General features: G+C 32.0%; 1 protein-coding gene across 4 annotated transcripts in view; it reads left to right on the top strand.

The window, feature by feature from the left end:
* LOC121129037 (uncharacterized) overlaps positions 1-17,902 on the top strand; it is a 43,082-nt gene extending 25,180 nt beyond the window's left edge. For 2 of the 4 annotated variants that reach the window (XM_040724702.2, XM_040724701.2), the window contains 3 exons: positions 16,232-16,402; positions 16,469-16,676; positions 16,750-17,902. In XM_040724702.2, the coding sequence (XP_040580636.1) occupies positions 16,270-16,402; positions 16,469-16,676; positions 16,750-17,611 (1,203 nt within the window). In that variant the 5' untranslated portion in view covers positions 16,232-16,269 and the 3' untranslated portion in view covers positions 17,612-17,902. Of the gene's footprint in view, positions 1-10,079; positions 10,217-11,678; positions 13,851-16,231; positions 16,403-16,468; positions 16,677-16,749 lie in introns of those variants that run through there. The other 2 variants (XM_040724703.2, XM_040724700.2) reach the window with 2 other exon arrangements.
* Positions 17,903-21,733: the final 3,831 nt, after the last annotated feature.

Genomic DNA, 21,733 nt, shown 5'->3' on the forward strand with positions numbered 1-21,733 from the left:
CTGTCTAAATTCTTCAGAGCATACGCCATTTTTGAACAACAAGCTACAGACTGTCACGGCACCTTACAGATAATATATATATATATAAATTTTCGTTTTTTCATGCACTATTGTCATTGAGTGGTAGTGTATTCATTTATAAAGGAGAAGGCTCTGAATCGACACGAAGGAGTATTCCACTCTCGATCCAATTATACATATTACAATGATCCTACGGTGAAAATGAAAATTAAAGGTTATAGTGATGAACCTGACAGGAAAGCACAAATTCAACAGGTTGAATACATCAATTATACAATTAGCAATATCGTTATGTGGACGCGCCTCTCCTATTTATTCACCCAAAACCTGTTTTTATTTACCTATGGTGCCAAATAAATTATATGTCTATTAATAGATTATTTAAATGTATGGGTGTAGATCTACATACTCAAATGCCCATCATGACAAACATGTTTCCATCAACTTTGTATTATAATTAATTAATGTAATTGAAAAAACAATTGTCTCAAATTTCTTTTAGGGGTTGAAAAAGAATTATTAATGTTTGGTCTCGATTTGGAAATCCTTTATAACTTTGGAGACCCTTATCATTTTTTTAAGACACGACTAATTCGTTCCTTTAAGTAAGATATGGGTCGATCTCACTTAAAGTTAGATTTAGAGGGGGTTCATAGTTGATTATGTCATGTGTTTTTCCAAATTGTGAACATTATCACAATGATGTCATTTGGAGCTTAAAGTATTTTGGACATTTTAAAAAAATAAACGAAAATCAATATATGACAATACCTGACAGCTAGGAGAATATTTTGGAGGACAGCTTTGCTGTCATGACGTTTCATTAGATCAGCTACAATCAGCTGTGACAAGGAAGGGGAGGGAGAAGGAAATAAATAATGACATAGGCAAGAATTATTCCGATGTCGATCGTGCACACACGAACGAAACCTTCAATGAGGTTTTGAATATAATTGAATGTAGTTGAAAGGAAGTTCAATACTCAGGAGTTAAATAATAATGACAACAGCCGAGGAAAAGATAATTCCTTCTTCAGATTACCAATTCCAAAAAAACGGGCCAGCTAAAAAATACATACGATCACTATTCAGTATTTATACGTGTACAATGGATATCACTCAGATGGGGAGTCCATAGCCTGAGACTACAATTTACATCACTATTCAGTATTTATACGTGTACAATTCATATCACGATCCATAGATTGAATTGAAAAAAAATGGCTCCAAGATTTTTAAAAGTTTAAATTTCAATCTACGATCTAGGGTGAAATAAATCGCTCTATAAAAAATTGCATAAGACCGAAACGGAAAAATCGATTTCGAATCGAGTCTCAACACTAGAAATTATGTTAATTAAATAAATAATATTTATCAAAAGTGTATAAATTTATCTTTCTGTTAAACACACAATAGAGATCACCGCTTCAAATTAGGATGTTTTTAAGTGCGTCATTTTTCGCTTTAGTGATCATTTAAAATAAATAAATTATCTAGTTTTATGAGGATTTACAATTACTCTCATCCATGGTGAAGGATATGCTAGATGGTACAATATATGTACGTTAGGGCGGTTTGTTTTTCAACGCTTGTCGAATTTTGATTACCACTAGTTCGAAAAAGTTGTTACATGAAAACAAAATAATCTATGCAAAATTTCATTTTGTTACGACATCATCTCAAGGTTGCAATTTTTGAAGGGGACAAAAGTTATTTATTTTGTCAATAAAGATTAAAAATTAATCTTTATTTTGTATTTATTTATTATGATAGAAAAACATTTATATATTTATATTTATTTAGTTTTTTTTCTAAAGCAAAAAACGAGAATATAAAGATAATTTTGATATTTCCTTTATGAAAATACAGAAGAAGAAAAAAATTATGCACACTGTACGCGGGTCATCAAATTTTCCCAACATTTTTTATAGGTCAAAAAATTTCCATGTAAGTTATTTATAACTAAAAATGTATTTTTAATATCTATATTTACTAAGTAAAGAGTTTTTGTCTTTTTTCATTATTTGATCGAGATGTTCCACTTAAAGATGAAAACGTATGACAATAAAATTTTGCTTATGTAATTTTTATGGCATATTACAACTTGTCCGCACTAACCATAATCGAAATTCGAAAAAAGTTGAAAAACGAACCTGTCTAAAGTACATATTTGATAGTATTACAAAATATTTAAGTACAAATGTGAGATTCATTCATTGACAGAAAATGAATTGTTGTTCTTTTATTGTCTCGGCCTTCCTGTAGTAATGATAATTGTAATTACTCTGTTGTTAAGGCGTATTCATGGAACAATTATAATTAGTCTCTTCACATTTTTATGCATAATGCTAGTAGATAAATATGAATCTATTTATTCCTTTGCTCTCCAGATGCAGTAGTCTTCGATCACAAATATTTACTATTCATACATTATATATAATATAAGTGAACAAACTGGGATGTTGGTAGATAGTAGAATCACTTCCGTCTTGAGGATAGAGTTTTGACAATTCATGGTAACATAAAAAACTCCTTTTTCTAAATTAACACACAGAGGGATTTATTTCAATTTGTTGGAATTTTTATTTTCACTCTAATGTTTCGGATGTTTTCATCCGTCAAATCCTTTTACCTAAATATCGCTTATCACAGTTTTTGGGAACAAGAAAAATCCGCTTCGTTTTTTAGTACTAAAATCTGTAAAATGGGAATAATTATTTTTCAAAGTCCACTTTTTACAATTTTTCCTTTGTTTTTTTTTAAAGTATGGTTAGGACAATAAAACCATTTTATACATAATAAACTATTTAAAATAATATATGCCACAAAAGATACTTGTAAAAGTTAATCTTAATCCGATATTTACTTGATAATTAACTGTAAAATTTAAAAAAATCGGAACTTCAACTATATTAACTTAGCAACCTTTTAATTGCAAGTTTATATAATAAGTAATAACCAATAGATTTAAGTCTAGGTATCAAGTCAAAAACTTAGAGGACTCCCCCCATATGTAAAATTATTCAATCATATTATATGAATATAAAAGCAGAGTATGAACTAGAGGTGGATTCGGTATAAGCCCGAAAGCCCGATGTCCGAACTTCATTTTTCCAAGCCCGAACTTTGCAGCCGGAAATATATTTCTAATTTAAAATAATTCCTTTACAGATGTAAATCCATGACATTATTTTCGATTTGACCAAATGAAGACATGTTTGTTTACTAGAATATTTTTTCGTTTGGAAGAAAATATTTAACGAGAAAAATTAGGGGTACAAATTTTTTGAAGGATTTATTTTCTAAAAAAACCAAATTACGGAGTGAAGCAAAAAAAAAAATTTAGGAATCCCCTATCCGTCCTAGACCCCTGTTGTGTGATATTTGACTTCATCAATTCGTTATTAAATTATGTTTTAAATATATTTAGCTCTCATAAGTACTATATATTAGAATACTTTTATTGTATAGATTCTCATATTTTGCCCCAAAAGACGCAAACTTGCCCAAAATCCGACACTTCATAGCCCGACCCACCTCTAATTGTAACTGTCATTAAATTTGATTACGAGCTTAGAATTATTTAGTTGTTAGGGTTATATATTTTTAGTAAGCTATTCACTTTTTCGTCCAATGTTTCGCTCAAGTTTAGGTGAGATACACCAGCTCAAAAAAAGATATTTTCTCTATATTCTTGGGGTAGGGAAATTAGGACAATACAAATTTCAAAATAAAATAAATAAATTCGAAAAAGAACTGAATATTGGTATTATGTAGGGTTAAAGGATTTTTTCTAGGCTAATATTTTAGTCTAGACGTGGCCTGAAAACAGATCAAAATTTCCTTATATATATATTGTCATTTTTTTGTGAGGTTGACACGACTAACTTTTTTATCCACTCTCAATCCCTTGTTGGACTCAGAGTAGAATTGGGGATTGACATCTAAGTAATTTTTGACCAAGTCCTTGGTTAGCTGATTATAGCTCATTTAATGAATCATCTCCATCGTTATTCTTTCTCTCCTCCAAAACATTCTTCAAATTGTCAGGGTTACCATGTTGATTTTTGGTGATTTTTTTTTAACACTCTCATTATTCCCAAGATTTTTATCACTAGCTATAATATTCATTAAGTGAATTCATAATCAATTTTGTGAATTAACGAACCATAAATATTACAGATTTCCCAGTTGAATGATGTTTTTATAAATTACGTGTGATATCATTTTTGCAGGTGATTGTCAACGATGCGAATTAATATTATTTAAGTCTATGTTATGTTTAAGAATGCCTGTAAACATCTCTGGAAACATACGAATACTAACAGCTCAATCCCGTTTAGAATTATCCGAAAAGTCAAGGCTTTTTTCCAGAATGATTTATGTTGTTAACTTAGATACGCACATTATTACTACGTGTCTATTAAGATATGAATATATTTTTAAAGCCTAATTCTTTCTTACGTATTAAAATATAAAGATGTTAAAGTCCGGTGTTGATTACGTAGGTGTAAGAACACAGTTACTATAATTCTCAAGAATTGGATTGATTCTTTGTACATTACTTACATAAAAATATGTACATTGTATTTAGCTAAAAGCGGGGTTTTGCCTCTTTTATGCATATACGTGTTATGAATGTTGATTGAAGAAGATAGAAAAGAAATGGAAAAAAAAAAGGAAATGATAGACAGACTGACAGAGAAAGAGAGACACTCAGTGCAAGGATGAACGCTTATTCCAGGGACGTTTGGAGGGAATTAAGAGAATTAAGGAATTTTTACATTTTATTAGAAAATTTGATATTTGAAATTTAATTTTTCAAATTTTTGTGAAAAGCTGAGTATTTTTGAATTTAATTTTTTTAAAGAATAATTCAAAAACCAAATAAAAAAATGCATTTCTGCGGACGCCCATGTATTTAACAAGATTGGAGGGCCTATTGGACCCATTTCTCGCAACATATAAGAAGTAACTATTAAAAAAAAGGGATTTTCGGAAGTGTTCATCAAAAAGATAGCTTTCGTTTTCAATTCTAAGATGGCGATCTAAGTAGGAGTGGTGATGGGGATAGTTTTGAGTCGTTAAATATAATTTTGCCTTTCATTTTGTTCCATTTTTCATATTTTTTAATATTTTCTTCTTTTTGTTTGCAAGCATAAAAAACAACAACAGGAGTTTACCTATGATGCATTCAACTGACTACTAATTGCAGCAATGTGCCGGAATTCATTCCGGCAAACTGCTATGTCTATTCCCGGTACATAGACATGCCGTATTGTACCGGAAACCAGCTACTAATAGCCCATGTCAGGCTGAATGCTGCGTTAAAATGAAAACTAGATGCCGGAAATCCTTGCTAACTACCAATGGATTTTTGTCCTTTTTTCTTTTGAAGTAAATGTTATAAGGTACAACCGAGGGATCGACGTGTTTTCTGCTGTTTCTTTTTGAAGGAAAGGTTGAGAGTTAGAATAAAGGTAATGACGTGTGTGGACAAATTAATTTAGTACAATTTTACAGTGTTGCAAGTTTTAAATTCTTTACATTCGGTTGCTGATTTGCTTCAGAATATTCTTTGTTAGTTGAATTTAATTTAGTTGCATGATTCACAATGAAGCAGTATGGCCTTTGTCAATGATGCAATAAAGGGAAAATTTTGTAGTTTCTACGTAATTCATTGACATTCTCTGAATAAATCTTCTAACTTTGTTCGTGGTGTGAAATACATTATCTTTAAGACATAAAGAAACTCTTCAAGACGTCATTTGTAGCTACAGTTTTCATTAATTATTATTATTTTCTTGGGAAAGGAGGGGGACAAATAATTTTGTTTTATTATTCGGGGCCCTGATTTGAGTAACATGGACCATTAATAGAGACGATAAATATTACTACCGGAAAAATTATTAGGTGTCTTGGGCTCCCTGGCCTAACAGTGATTACGGCACTGTGTGCTATAGTATTCTAATATGTTTTACTCAATAAGTCATTAGCTACTTGTGTTGGCTTCATGTAAATTTGTATTGGAGTTTCTGAGTGGCCCATTAAAATCTTAACACTTTGAATATTAAACTTCAACAAAATATAATTTATTAATTAATAATAGAATTTCAACATTCTATAAATAAATGTGTGAAACCACAAGATCTCTTGTATAGGCCTCTATGAACTTAAAAGAATTGGCCTGGTCTGTTTTCTTTATCTCATCCGAGCTTAAGAGCTCAGGTTTTTTTTGGGGTTTTTTTGTAACTAATTGCTTATGCTTTAATGTATCGAAAAATTAATTAATTTCAATCACTCAACCTTCATAAATTAATGAATTAGTAAGTTTTCAGATTTCAATGGACTACTTGGTACATACTACAGCTATTGAACAAGTTTTGCACGGGACAGATGGGTTTCGTACATTGCTGGTATCAAAAGTGGCCTCACAAGGCTCTTTCCACCCCCTTTTTTTGAATGCTTTCTAAACAGACTTGTGTGAAATCCTGAGATCTCTTGCATGGGCTCTCATGGACTTGAGGGTTTTGACCTGGGTGGTTTTATTTCGAAAAATAAAACTTCATTAATTATTGAATTAGTAAGTGTTCAGATTTCAATGGACCACCCGGTACGCCATTTTTCGAGCTCTGTTTTAATAATGTGGAGTTTTTTGGTTTTTTTTACTTTGAGTAATCCTCAAATCCAAGACTACTAGCTATGAAGGGGTTTGCCAAATATTTATAAAATTGGGAGATATTAATAATATAGACCCACTAAGCGTAAATACAATACATAATTGTCCCACTTGTTAATGGATCGGAATGAAAAGTTTGGATATTGCTTTGTTCTGCAATTAACCAGAATTTTTCATTTCATAGATATCTGAACAAGTCTTGACGGATGTTAGTCTTTGTTCCATTTGAGGAAACTGCTCTTAGTTTCCATTTCTTCCTTGCGCAGAGGCAGATATTCATCCTATCAAGTAATTGTGGCATTATGTATATTTGTCGCTAATAATTGTCCGAACTTGGCAACAACAATAAGGATTTGTCTACAATGCAAATGATTATTTTTTGGCAAAGTAAAATGTATTAGTGTGTTTTCATGCAGAAGGACAAAGTAGTCCAGAGTAAGGACGGGTTATTCTAATTTATTTACCTATTTCATTGGCTCAGGCAACAAGTCGGGGGAAAATGTCAATGAAGAACTTATTAAGGGCTCCAGAAAGATTTGATATCTTCTATACTAGCATTTGTGCTTTATACTTATGAATTTGTTCTAGCCGTGGAATAATGACTCATAATTTTTATTCCCACATGAGGGTAGTGATTGATTGAAAAAAGAGTCAACGAAATGTATTACTCAATTACTTCAAGAGGGGAAATGAATAGCTGCTGAATTCGTGATTATTCCATGTGTTTAAAATTCCATGGATCTATCCAAAGCCTTCCGCCTCTCAAGTGACCCCATCCCCCTGCCTAATGAAGTAAGTATTTGGATGGTTTCAATTCCTATTGGTAAATAATATATTTTGATCTGGAAAGCCTTAATTTTGTTGAAGGAGAGATCCGATGTTTTGCGGAAGGAAAACTTTGGAATGTTTGAGGAACTAACATATGTCATGACCTGTCCTTATGAAACAGCCTAATATATGTAAAAGAATGGTCTGAAAAGTTTCCGACCTAATAAAGATACAATGAATATTTAAAGAATTTATAATTTTTTAACATAGTGTCCTTATAACTCTATAAACTTATCCCACCGATGCTCCCATCTCTGTAACCCGTCCCAATAGTACTCGGGATTTTTCTCTGGAAAATAATTGTTCATAATATTCTTCATTTGACGAAAATCTTTGCAGTTTGGACTATATTTTTGTTTAGGGTGTATACCCCTGTATCCAAGTTTCATCCACAGTAATTAATCGTCCCCAAAACTTGAATTTATTGCACCTAAACTGGGCCAAGACCTCAGTGCTACTTTAAGGCTCTTAAAATGATGTAGGGATACCACCTCAAAAAATATGTATAAACGAATCAAAAGCATACAATAATTTTAGAAAACAAGCACAACAGGCGACAAAGAAGAAGCCTCCGGGTAACTGCGGCATAGGATTGGTGACCCCTGTGCTAGATAGGTATCACTTGCTTGTATTGACTAGTGCTGCTATCTTCATGTTAAGGTAGGAAGCTTTTCAAACCACCCTCGTAGATAGGTAAGTTATTATTTTGGTCAGGAAAGCCTTAATGTCTGATGTTTTCGACAGATAAGCTCTGGAATGTAGGTCAGGATATAACATGTCATGACCTGTCTTTATCAAACAACCTAATGTACACGTAGATAAGTCATAATTAAGTATACATATAGTGATAAAGCTTACTATCATAGAAATGTCTTTATTTGCAAATTGGAGGAATGGTAAGTGTATGAACTCTTTTTCATTTCACTTTCCTTGTCTCAAATGAGAAAAAAAATAACATCATGATTAAAAGTATCAAATATCAAAAATGAAGCGGTTAGAACAGCATAGTATTCAATGAATGCCTTGAAGGAGTAAATGATACGCATTAGTTTTATTTGATATGCGACGAATATATTTATATTTATAGACCTACATTGTAGTTTGGTTATAAAACTGTTTGTAATATCATTGTGTCCTTATACATATAATCTATGTAGGTATATACTAAGAATTTATTATTTATGCACTTAGTTTGTGTCTTATCGATCGCAAAAACAATTTTGATTTTCTATTAATCAATATGTTTGATAGAAAATCAACATTTTATGTAATTATCATCTTCAATATTTTTTTGAGATTTTTGAGTTCGTTTATTTATTTAATTCTTGTTTTCGTTTAATCATGAAAAACAATGTCAACTATTTATTATTGACATAGGTGATTACATACTGATTATTAGTGATTATTTTAGTTTTACATACTTTTTAGAATGAAGAGAAAATGAAGGGGATTCAACTTCATTCATTTGTATTTTGGGGATTTTATAGATATATTTGTGAATTGACAAGGGTTGAAATTTTTTAAATCACCTAGCTTTCAGTGTGTACCAACCTTCAAAAGATAGCTGTCAAAATTTCATGACTCTTCTTTAGTTTGTGAGTTATTGTGCTAAGTGTGATGCTAATTCAGATATTTCAAAAACAATTTAGATTAAAATTGTAGTCATAACTATTTTAGGGGAATTAACAATTTTTTATATGTTTTAATATGGGTTCCCCTAAAATGAAAATTAAGTATTGTTGTACTGCGTATAGCGCATATCTTGTATTTTATGTATGTATGATTAAGAGATGAGATTTGTGTAAGAGGGCGAGGAGAAGGCAGGAGCGAGACATATGTTATTACTGAATTTAGACCATTGTTAAATCAGCAGCTTCTTATATTATTTTGGGAGTAGAAAATGAATTACTACTCTAAAGAGTAGAACCTTCTACATTTCAAATAGCATTATTGCAGAGGAGATATAATAATTATATTTAAATTCATAAATATATATATATTATGCAATTTTATATCAAAACAGGCACACATCCATGAATTTAATATTAAAATCGTTGTAATTTTAATTAATAAATTATATCTTGTTGAAGTTTAAAATTCAAAGTGATCCAATTTTAATAGATCACACGGTACTTCTCTTAAATCAAATAAAGGTTATTAACTAGCTTTAAATTCTTAAGTATCTGACCCATCCCAGAAATTTGAGTACAAATCCACTAATTAATCTTAATAAGTCCAAGAAATATGGGACTGTACGTATGTATATGAAATAAAAAAAGATCTATTTTTCTTGATTTTTGTTCAGGATTGTTTTTATTTTGACTCACCACATTAGTATTAAGACAAACAAATATAACTGCCAACTATATAACAACTACTACAGATGTAATGCTATGTATTTTCCCATGATGAATTATTCATTTTTAGATTGTGCTAATTTGAATCTATTTTTAGATGATGTTTTTTGTATCAATGAGAATATATATATAATAATTCGTCGTAGTCGTTAGGATATCGTTGACTGATATGAATTTTGATAAGATAAGCCTTAATAATAATAAAACAAACGTTTGAAGAGGAGGGGATTCTAATTTTAATTCATTCCGTTTTCTATACTCTTTGAGATTATCTTACTCCTATTAAGTCTTGACTCACAAGTTGCAAAATATATTCATAATTGTTCTTAAAGGTAAGTGTCTAAATTCATCTCGACATTAATATTATTGCCTTTAAAATAATTAGTTACTCGGTTCGACCACTGCTGGTTTTAGAGGTGACACAGGCAACGCTGTTTATTGGGGCCACCATGCTGTATAGATGTTCGTTTAAATTCAGCTAGGTGCACTGATAGTCTTTTTTTTAAAGAGCGCTAAGTAATTTAAATGAGATTTATAGGTCATTTGTGGGTAAAATTGATTTTCCTTTGGATTTTTTTAATCAAAATATGTAAAGTGTATTACTATAAAACGCATTAAATGATTGTTTTCTGTTGGAATCATTCCTCAAAGTTTCAAAGCATGCTCCAAAAAAATCGTAGGTGATAAAATTAGTGTAATAAGAAAAAATAAATCAATAAACACGACAAGGATTCGAATAGATGAATTGCTGTAAATCATTTCTCCATATGTAATTATCGTTCGACATGATTGATTATTCATATTAGAAAAGACTGATTGATTGACGAATAATCATAATATGAGGCATAATTCTATCATTATTCCAGTAGAAAACAAACATTTAATGCATTTTATAGTAATACATTTTATATATGGGTATGTACACAACTCTCATGATTGTATCTATGTGTATAGGTACGAGTAATAGTTACCTTTAGGTAACTTTTAAATGAAATAATAACTATTATATATAGGGGAAAAAATGAGGGGAAATATCATTGAGGCAAAATTACAGGGAAGCTTTAAAAAGGGCCCTACATAAGTGAAAGTATTAAAAAAAATAACAGATTCTGAATGGAAAGGATCCTGCTCATTTGTCTTTGTCTCAAGCTTAGACCTGCTCTGGGTTTGATTCGACTCGATTGCTGAGTCGATAATTTTCAAACTCGGGAAAACTCCCGAGTCTACTTCATAGTTGATTTTTGCGTCGACTTACTGGTTTTTATCGCTCACTAAACCTAATCAATTTTGAGTTAATCTTCTAATTTTTGAGGAGACCGACTATAGTAGTCCTCTGTTAGATAACGATTTACACGATTTCATAGTTACTAAAAAAATAAATATTACTTCAGAAAAGGAAGGGGATATTTGCTGAGATAGTAATGGAAAGATGGTAAGATATATATTATCTACTAGGTACTGAGTAGTGAATAATCCTTCACCACTGTCCATACTGTACTTCATTTTAATCTGAAGGAAGCCATACTCACACATAGGTGACATCAAAAAGAGATTTATTCAACTTAACAACCTCCAACTAGGGCCGAAAGTCCGCCTACACATATCAAAACTCATTCTTTTCCACTCATTCACGGAGGACTCAATGTCGGCAATGTTGCCATGTTGGACTTGGGAGGCTTCGACTTCAAGTGTGAATAGATGTTGTAGTCATGCGGGTTGAAGGCTGGGCTCTCGGAAATGGCAAAAAGTTAATTTCATTCTAGGCTCCTTACGGAATTATAAATGCTTTTGAGTCAATAATTGCCTTTTTTCAAACCTCCTAGTAGCCTTGACCATCTTTGACGCGATAAACCAATTAAAAAAAGTTAAATATTTATTGCGATTTCCCATATACATGCACTATAATAAAACTATACAAACGTAAGGCAATAAACACGACCACACATAGGGTACTCTGTGCTATATATATGTACCCTTATCTTAGTTCCTTAACTTTAAAATTTCATAAAATATTAAAATACGAAGTTTCCTCTTCTTTTTCCATTGTTTGATGTTTCTACATATAAGAGAGCAGGATATCATCTATTGATGAGATGGTCCTACACTTTATGGCTCTTCGAAACACACATTGTGCGTTGCTATTGTGCCCTTCCATTTGCGAGGTGGGTCAAAAAAGGCATGTGACCACTGTAAGTTTGAACCATTATTCTCATGTTTTCACTTCCAAGAGAGTCTTCGATTTCCATTTTTTTTAGCATGTCATGTGTATGTTTCATACCTTGATCTTCTTTGTATTTATTGCACCAAACTTCATTTTTAAGTTATTCTTCTTTCGTAGCTTCGTGGCACTCCTATACACTTACAATTTTTACTCTTACTACCACTCTTTGCAAGGTAGTCTGCAAATGCATTCCCTGTAACGATAAACTGGTCTAGATACTTTTTCGGGGGAGAGGTAGCTTTAGAAGAGTGCTTGTGAGCTAGGACTGAACTTGACTCTCCTACCGCTTTAAGAACGATCCTTGAGGCCGGATCCAGGAGCTTGTAAATGCAGCTGACTCCGAGCTGCTTGACGATGTCCGAGATATCATAGCTGGAGCGGATCAAAGCTCCAATCTTCAACCTTTTTGTTTCCATCTTTTTCTGAAGTGAGATAATTTTATTTGAACAGCAACAGCTTTTCATGAATGTGTCAAACTTAAATATTGAAACTCTCTAGACCTCTCAAAGTACAGTTAACGAAGTGGTGCGAGACTTATTCACTACCTGCTGTGTGTACCGAATGGTCCATTGAAATCTGAACACTTACTAATTCAATAATTAATTAAGCTTGGGTTAAGCTTCAATTAAAACAAACCTGAGCTCTTTAGCTCGGATGAGTTAAAGAAAACAGCCGAGGGCAATTCCTTTTAGTCCATGAGGGCCTATACAAGAGATCTCAGGTTTTCACACCAGACTGTCAAGAGAGTGGGTGGGAAGAGCCTTGTAATGGTGGAAAGACCACTGGACACCTGCAACGAAAGAAACCCATCTCTGTTGTAAAACTCTTTTGACACTTTAGGCCCCCTCCACAGCCCTGACGTAAATCCTTTCGACTACACCTTTTAGGTGCATGTCAAGGGGAGGGCCTGTAGTGTCCATCATCCAAACACCAAGGCCCACAAAGCCACTTTCAGCTAGCACTGGAATGTAATGCTAGAGGATTACATCCGCAGCAGGTGCGGGCCTTCCGCCGTCTGGAAACCAAGATTACCACTTAGGGGGGCTACATTAATGATTATGAGAGCTCAGACACACATCTATTTGTAATTTTGTTAAAATTATATTGATAATGAATAAATTACATCATGTTTAATGATTTAAAACTCAAAGTGTTTAGATTTTAATGGACCACTCGGTAACTGTGAAGATAAGGTGTACATGAGAAATGAAAGTATTTGATTGAATAGAAATATCTTTATTAATGGTTGGTAGTTTTCTTATTCATCTACTGGAATCGATCCCGAAAGGAATCAACTCAACTTGTGTTATTTCATCATGTAACGTATAGAATGAACATAATATATAGTGACGTGATTGAATTGCTTCTGCTTCATTATCAGGGAGGATGTCACTTAAAAAATGCGCCTTTGTTTTTTATGTTAATTTCAAATGGGAAAAACAAGCGAGAAAGTCAAATTGATTCTCGCAAGCTAAAAGACTTTATTTATTCTTTAGTTTATTTAACATATTCAAGGATTCATCATTAGCTAAATTTGAACTTTATAACCACACACACTCACACTCACTTTTATATCAATAATGTTTTGAAGAGAAAATAAGCTTACCTCAGTATATACCTGGGTAGTTGTAGTCTCTCTACTTTTTTTTTTTTTACTTCTTTTCGTTCGATCCTAAAAAGTTAAAAGGAAATTACTGCTTTCTATTTGCTGGTTCATTATTATTTTTTATCCATGACTGCAGAAGGTAAGAGCTTTACATTAATTTTGAGATATTATCCATTAGTATTTCCATATAGTTTGGCAACTCTTTAATAAAATCCCTAGAGATTTTAATTTCAAACACTTCCTTTCCAATTTTGTTTCAACTATTTTTGAAATTAAAGACTATTATTTACTCCGAATTGCTGTAATTATCTACTATTCATTCCTAAATTTTTATATTCATCTTGATAATATAGACTCTCATTCATGGTATTTCCATTGAATGAAAAGGATATGTTTTTTTCTACTCAATTCCAATATCCTATTATATAATTACATATAATTGTTTTTTGTCAAAGGATCTATAAAATCCTTTGAATGAATAAAACTCTGATATTTACTTAAATATCCCTAATATATTTATTATAATTTGTTTGTTTTTTTGAATTTTAATGACTCCTTTACCCAATTCATCATTCTCATGTGATGATAAAAAACTATAGTTTGACAATTTTAACTGTTTAAGTCGTTCCAAACAGGTGTGACTCTATAATATCTACTTACAAAGAAGGAAGAGGACATGTTTGGTGCCTTTTTTCTGCCCTTATTCAGACATGTTCATTGTTGATACTATCAACAAATATTGTAATTATGGTCATTGTGATCACTTTTGATAAACATATACATAATAAAATCCAGTTATCTGAGTGCGTACTTCTATGATCATTTTGATAAACATATACAGGGTGCCCAAGATATCTGTGCCGCGAAAATGATTTTTTTTAAAGCAACTATTTATCAAAATAAAAAAATATTACCAGATTCTGACAGCTTTATGGATTCTGATTTATTTATTTTTACAATAAAATCATATTCAGCCTCAATTACAGCCTCTATACTAGGGAGAAAGGGTCAAGTAGGCCTTCGCCACATTGTCCCTTGCCAAATCCTGGAATTAGGTCTTGATGCGACTGATAAGTTAGTATTTAGTGTTCTATGCGATTCGAATGGTCTGTTTGATCTAGCCATTCAACAACACAAAAATCAATTGGATTCTGATCTTGCGAGTTTAGAGGCCAAAAGTCTGGTGAGATAAAATCATCAAAACTGTCTTGGAGTGCTTTTCCTTTGCCTTTTTTGTCAAGTTATGGCCCATTCTCATATTGTATGAGTAGTAACGGAAGGTTTTCGTGAATGCAGAGCCGGAGTAGTGACTCTGAATGGTCAATTTCTCGAGCAATTGCCCTGATGGACTTCCCTGGGTTCTCACTAAAAATATGTTTGATTCTGGCCACAAATTACGGCGTCTGGACGTAGTCATTTCAACCTTTGACCTCATACTACATGACTGTTGCCTCAAAATCACTTTTATATGCCTCAGATTCCCTCTTAAGATTGATATGTTGTCACTCCGGTGCGGATAACAAGGGCCTCTTCCAAATATTTGGGACAACGAATTCGTCAATTCATTCCATTTTTCCCCAACTAGTGCAGGTTTGAACAAGCTTTCTAACAAAAAAGATCAAGTGCCTAAGTGCCCGCGTTTGCCCAAGAGAGCGATCCAAAGTTGCGGCTTAGATAGCATGCACTCCCCCTACATAATATGCAGATATCAGAGTACGTACTTCTATGGACACTTGGTGAAGATTCTTGAGACAATGATGAATCATATAATAAGATTTGTTATATACGAATTGAGTACCTGTGAGGATAACATCATCAATTTGTTAATTGTTTTTTTGAAAGTCATGCATGGGTGGAATAATATAATACATGTTTATGTTTCAAGTTACATCGGTGTTTGTGCAAAAACAACTTTAATTCTTGAAATGAGCATATGCCTGATTAACTCATTTTTAAAGACCCCAAGGTCAAACAAATGAAAGGTTCACCCCACCCACCCCTAACTCCTCTCATACTCTACTACTTATTAAATACTTAACCTACTGTTCTTTCATGATTTATTGACAATTTATTTTATAGATGTCTTTAAATTATAATTAGCTTTTGTTTCCTTTGAAACATGATTCATAATCCATTGACTCGAAGGAGAGACAGAGAGCACCTGTAGTGGAATAATTTTATTCTACATTGTACGTGTCAAATTGTTTTATTTCTACCTATTATATATATTACTTTAAATTCCTTGTCCTACACCATTGTGTTTGACTTGAAAATGTGAAGAAAGGATGTTTCATCATCAAGCCTTTAGTACACATTTTTGTAAAAGTATAAGTCAGTTCTTAATTGGTCATTATGATTCATAAACCTATTTGGGCTTAAAATACAACATTTTTATACATGAATTCTGTATATACAAAAAAAAAAATTAAGAGGGATTTCACAATTTTTTAAATGATATAACAATTATGTATGGCCACATAACATTAAAAAAACTTATTTTTCCATTTTCTTTACTTCCAGATATACTTTTTTTGAGAGATCAAAAAATAAACTCTACGATGTCTTCATCCTTGGGTCTAAGACTCCCATCTTGGGCTATGTTTAAAAAGAAAAGATCGGCTGATATATCAGCTCTTGATTCATCGTACGACGTTACTTACCTTGGAAATGTCCTTACGGGTTGGGCTAAAGGTAATGGATTAAACACAATTTTTCCCTCCTTGGATTTCGTTAATATTTGAGTAATCGTTTTTTTAGGGGAAGGCTGTGCTAAAAAGCCTCTTGGAACTCTTTGGAAAAATTATGCAAACTCAGAAAAACCTCATATTTACATGAAAGTCACCATTTGTAGCTCTGGTCTCTGTGCAACGACTAGAGAACATGGTTTGACAGAATATCTTCCCAATCGCATCACATATTGTCAGGCAGATCCTACATATCCCAAAGTATTTTGTTGGATATATAGGTAAGTTAACATGAGTCGAGGATTTAAAAAAACCAAACCGTATTTCATGTTGTTTTTTTCTTCATACTTGCAGACACGATGGTCGGAAAATGAAGCAAGAGCTTCGATGTCATGCGATATTATGTCGTTCAGAGCGAAAGGCTCAGGATATGGCTGTCAAATTAAAGGATCGTATTCGTCAAGCCTTCATTGACTTTAAAAAAGAAAGAATCTCACGTCAAAATGCTCGTTTAAGTCTGGCCAATTCCGGAGACACTGGTACAACTGTTCCTCTTCGAAAAATCCTTCTTCAGAACGGTTCAGAGAACTATCGCGCCCCAATCGAAAAGTCCAAAACTGCTCCCAAACTCCATGCCATCGAAGAAGTCTCTCCGGACATTGAAGAGGCAGAGGAAAAGTTTTACGACTCTTCCTTTGAAGATGATGACGAGATTCTTCAAAAAGTTGAAATGGGAATCGATAGTGTCTTCGATGTAGGCCAGAGAAACTATCATCATAGCCATTTCATGGAACACGACTCTAATGGTGCCGAAGACCCTACTTCTTCTCCACTGTATCAAAAGCTACGAGCAGAAATGAACTCATCGCCGTCAGATGATGAAGACGAAGTCACGGATCATCTAGTGAATGGCAATGTAGAAGAAACGAGTAGAGATATCAAGAAGATAACTGCTGATGATCAAGACGCAATTTCTGACGAGAGTGGCTATGCGGAAGATCCAGTCAGATATATCTGTAATATGGGGCCCTCTTCCTCGGAAGAAGACGAGGAGGATGAAGAAGATGATTCCTCTGCATCTTCGACAACCTCTTCCGTCCCTTCTTCATTACTTGATGATAAGAAACCTCGTACTTCCTTCGTCTTATCTTTGGGAGATCGCAAACCATATCAAAGGAATAGCACGCTAGTACCAGAGTTCTGCATCAATATATGATTTATTTTTTAACTTACAAACCAGCAATGCCTAAGAAGTTATTAATACAGACTTTTTTATACTCTCAACATACATTCGTTTAGAATTATATCATTCTTAATATATTCATGCATTTTTATATTGTTTCTCTCTCTATCTCTAAAAATAGTTATAATACTTAATTAATTATGAAGTATAAAGCAATACTATATATAATTATTTTTCCAATTTATATCTATAAATAAATATATACCTATATATATATATATATGTAACCTGAAAATATATTCATATTGAAAGAGGCAACTCCAATCCACGTTTTCTCTTTTTTACATTTGTACATACATGTTCCAATCGTAATCACTTAACCATACATTAATTATGATTGACTAATATTGTATAATTGGAATGGTCTTTGGAAAAAAAATAATCCGAAAATAGAATATATTACATCTTAATTTCTTATTCTGAAATGATGTGACTTTTTTCCAGAAACAGAAATTTTTACCCTTTTCTAAAGGTTTTGAAAAAAAAAAAAAAAAAAAAATGTAAATTGTTCGAATTAATTGATTATACATATTTTTATTGGATCAAACTTCGTATATTCAGAAACCGATACTACTGTAATGATCGTTCCTACGGTCCAAGCTCTCTTTCTATTTTTAACAAGCACCAACATAGGAACCCTGGCAATTTGAAGAATCTATAGGAAGAGACCAGCAAACAGGTAGGGCAAAAGTCCCGCTACCATTTTGATTGCTTATAACTTTGTTAAAAAAGAAAGATAAGTAAGTTTGGTTTAAATACTAGAAATTTAATTTTTCTAATTTTTAATCCAAAAATTTTAATTTTTCTAATTTTTAATCCAAAAATTTTAATTTTTCTAATTTGTTTGCAAAAAATATAATTTTTCTGATTCTTTTTCCAAAAAATTTAATTTTTTGTGAGTAACTGTGGATTTAGGAAATTTTTCTCCAAAAAATTTAATTTTTTGTGAACAACTGTAGATTTTTGAACTTTTTTTCCAAAAAGTGTACTTTTTTTTGTGAATATACGTGGATTTTTGTTCTTACTTGTAAATTTCAAACAAAAAAAAATATAATTTATTGTAAATAGCTGAGAATTTTGGAAATTTTATTCCAAAAATGTAATCTTTTGTGAACAGTTGTTGTGGATTTTTGAAAAAAAATTGAATATTTGAAATTTTTTCCAAAAAAATAATTCTTCAATTTTTCTGCAATGAAATTTTAATTTTCCGATTTTTTCCAAAAATAATCCAAAACCAAGCCTTACCCAATATATAATCCTGCGGACGTCCCTGAATATGCTCATAGTTGATAGACAAATTGCATACCGATGAATGAATTAAGGCTCAATGCATATTATTTATTTTTCTACTTGAGACAATTACATAAATACCGTGAAGGAAAATATCTTTGATGATTTCGTAATAAAAACAAACAAAAATTGAATTATATACAGTATACACAACTCTGTGGTCATTATCATCATAACTGGTTTAGCTGTACATTATGTATAGTGTATACCACAAAATCCTCCGACCGATTATAATACATGTCGACATAAGAATTAGTCATATAATTATTTTGCAATCAATCATATTTTAAGTTTTTTTTTAATACGTAGGTATATAATATTGAAGGATTTGGAGCAAAATTAGTATAACAAGTGAAATATTATTGTATTGAGTTATCGGTCATTAAAGTTTAAAAAAACACTTTATATATATTTATAACGCGGTTTCAAACACCGCGGATTTCGCATAACGTGGTGCTTGGAATTATTCTGACTCCTCGCATAGTCCGGTATATTCTCCTCATATCGCGGTTTTTTTATGATAATAAATTATAAAAGGCTACTTATTCAGGTAAACAATAAATTTTATCAAGGTTGTGCCCGGTTCAGGTTCATTGGTTCTATCGGTCCCGGTTCTTTCATTTCAACGATTTTGGTCTCGATCTTAGTTCCAGTCTTCGGGTTTGGTTCTTTTTCATAAAGGCTCAGTTTGGTAACATGTAATTAAAACAAGGGCCTTCCCTTGAAAGTTCAGTCCCAGAAGATGATATTAGATACAAACAGGGCCTTAGCTACCTTATACATAGAGTGCGTAGTGAACCAAGTTCTAGCAGGGGCCTCATAAACTAAGGTTGCTTAAGACATTTGGTTTTCAAAGTGGGGGCCGTAAGGGGAGGCCTAAGGTGGGCGCAGAAAGATGGAGAATTGAGGATTGCTTTCATTCTACACATACATAATATACATGTTTCGTATAAAGGGGACTTCAGATAAAAATTTATTAGTGTAGGGGGCCTTTTTTATTGTAAAGTTTAGGAAACCCTGATTTAAGAAATATTATAGTTATCATGTTATAGGGCACCGACAAGCTTAGTAGCGGACTTGGATTCATAATCTACCCCACTCCTTCCCTCTTTTATTTACACTGTCTTGTGCCTAAAAATACTTTTCCAGATCTATAAGAAGCCCTTAGCTATTCGGAACTCAAATACAACTGTACTACCCTGCCGACGTAAATAAACCCAATGGGAAACGGTGCAATTGTACATAAAAAAATCAGGTATTGATGAAAGCTAATTTAATTTTTATAATATATTAAGTATTTTTTTATACCTTCTAAATAGGAACAAAATCACAAGAACCGAGACCGATATATTACAATCTCGCTTCCGGTCTCAATTCTACTTTGTCTGTTCTGGTTCTAGCGTTTCAAGAACAGGAACCGCTAGACCGATAAGAGCACAACCTTGATTTTTATAGTTGTTGATGAGGTTGATATCTTTCAGGCTATACTTATATATTCATATAATAGAAGTGCATAATTTTGCATAGTGATGAAGGTCCTGTAAGTATTTGATCTGATACCTTGACTTTCAAACTTTTGGTTATTACATATTATACAAACTTGCAATTAAAAAGGTCGCTGAATATATATTGGTAATGTTCTGATTCTTTAAATTTTACAGTATTGAAATGACCGGATTAAAAATCAAGTATGTTCCAGATTAATATTAAATTTTACAATTATTGTATTTAAAATAATTTATGATGAAAAAAAGGCTTTATCGTCCTAATCATAAAAAAAAAATAGTAAAAAGTGGACTTTGAAAAATAATTTCTTAAGTAATTTGATATTTTCGACAGATATTTCGTTTACCTATTCTCAGCTACAATTTCTGTCAAATGCCGCAAATATGGCTAATCCCAGCTTCGTATAATTTCTTCAGATGATAGATATAACCTTTAAGAATAATACAAAACCTTTAAAGTAAAATATCTTAAATAAAACGAGAGTTTAATACCTATTAGTAATTTCAATCTTGAAATTATTAAAAAAAATCATACTCTTTCCCTCCTCTCCTACTGAGACTAAATGGGAGGGACTTGTAGTCCTTTTAACATACCTAATAACAGAAGTTCTCAAGCTAGAAATAATGATCAGAATTTTAAAGAATCATGAACAGTTCTGTAATAAATCAAAGTACTTTTCATATACTTTCAGGAGAGCCAGAAAGTCTAAATTTTTGAAGGGATGCAGTCCTGTAGTCCGACCTACCTTTTTTCGAGGAGGAGCATTCTAAATTTTATAAGGACTCAAGTGTGTTACTTCTACATTTTCTTCGGATTGAATAGCCTGAGATTACCTTTTCCTTTATTTATTTTTGAAATTTTCTAATGAACTTTTTGAATATTAAAATTCTTATTACTTTAATTTAATTTAATGTGGTTTTAAAAAAATAAAATAAAAATAACCTGCGTATAAAAACAACGTCGAATATTTGGATGGCTTTATGACAAGTATAAAGTAAATATCTAATTACCTCAAGTTGAAAATATTAGGACTTAATTTGATCTACAGCAAGAGTGATTAACATTTGAAATTCAGCTCGCATTTTCTGTCTTACATTTGCTTCAAAGACATTTCCGATTTTACAAAGACTTTACTTCGTATTTATTCAGTACAATCGAATAAATGTCAACTTGGAAAGATTATTAATTAAAAAAAGAGATCTACATTCATGGGAAATATTTTGTTAATTCATGAAGTGGAGTAAAAATGATTGAAAACCACTGTATTATAGTAATTCATCCAATAAATATCCTTAAAAT

Source organism: Lepeophtheirus salmonis, chromosome 14, assembly GCF_016086655.4.
Source record: "Lepeophtheirus salmonis chromosome 14, UVic_Lsal_1.4, whole genome shotgun sequence".
Taxonomy (NCBI): Eukaryota; Metazoa; Arthropoda; class Copepoda; order Siphonostomatoida; family Caligidae; genus Lepeophtheirus; species Lepeophtheirus salmonis.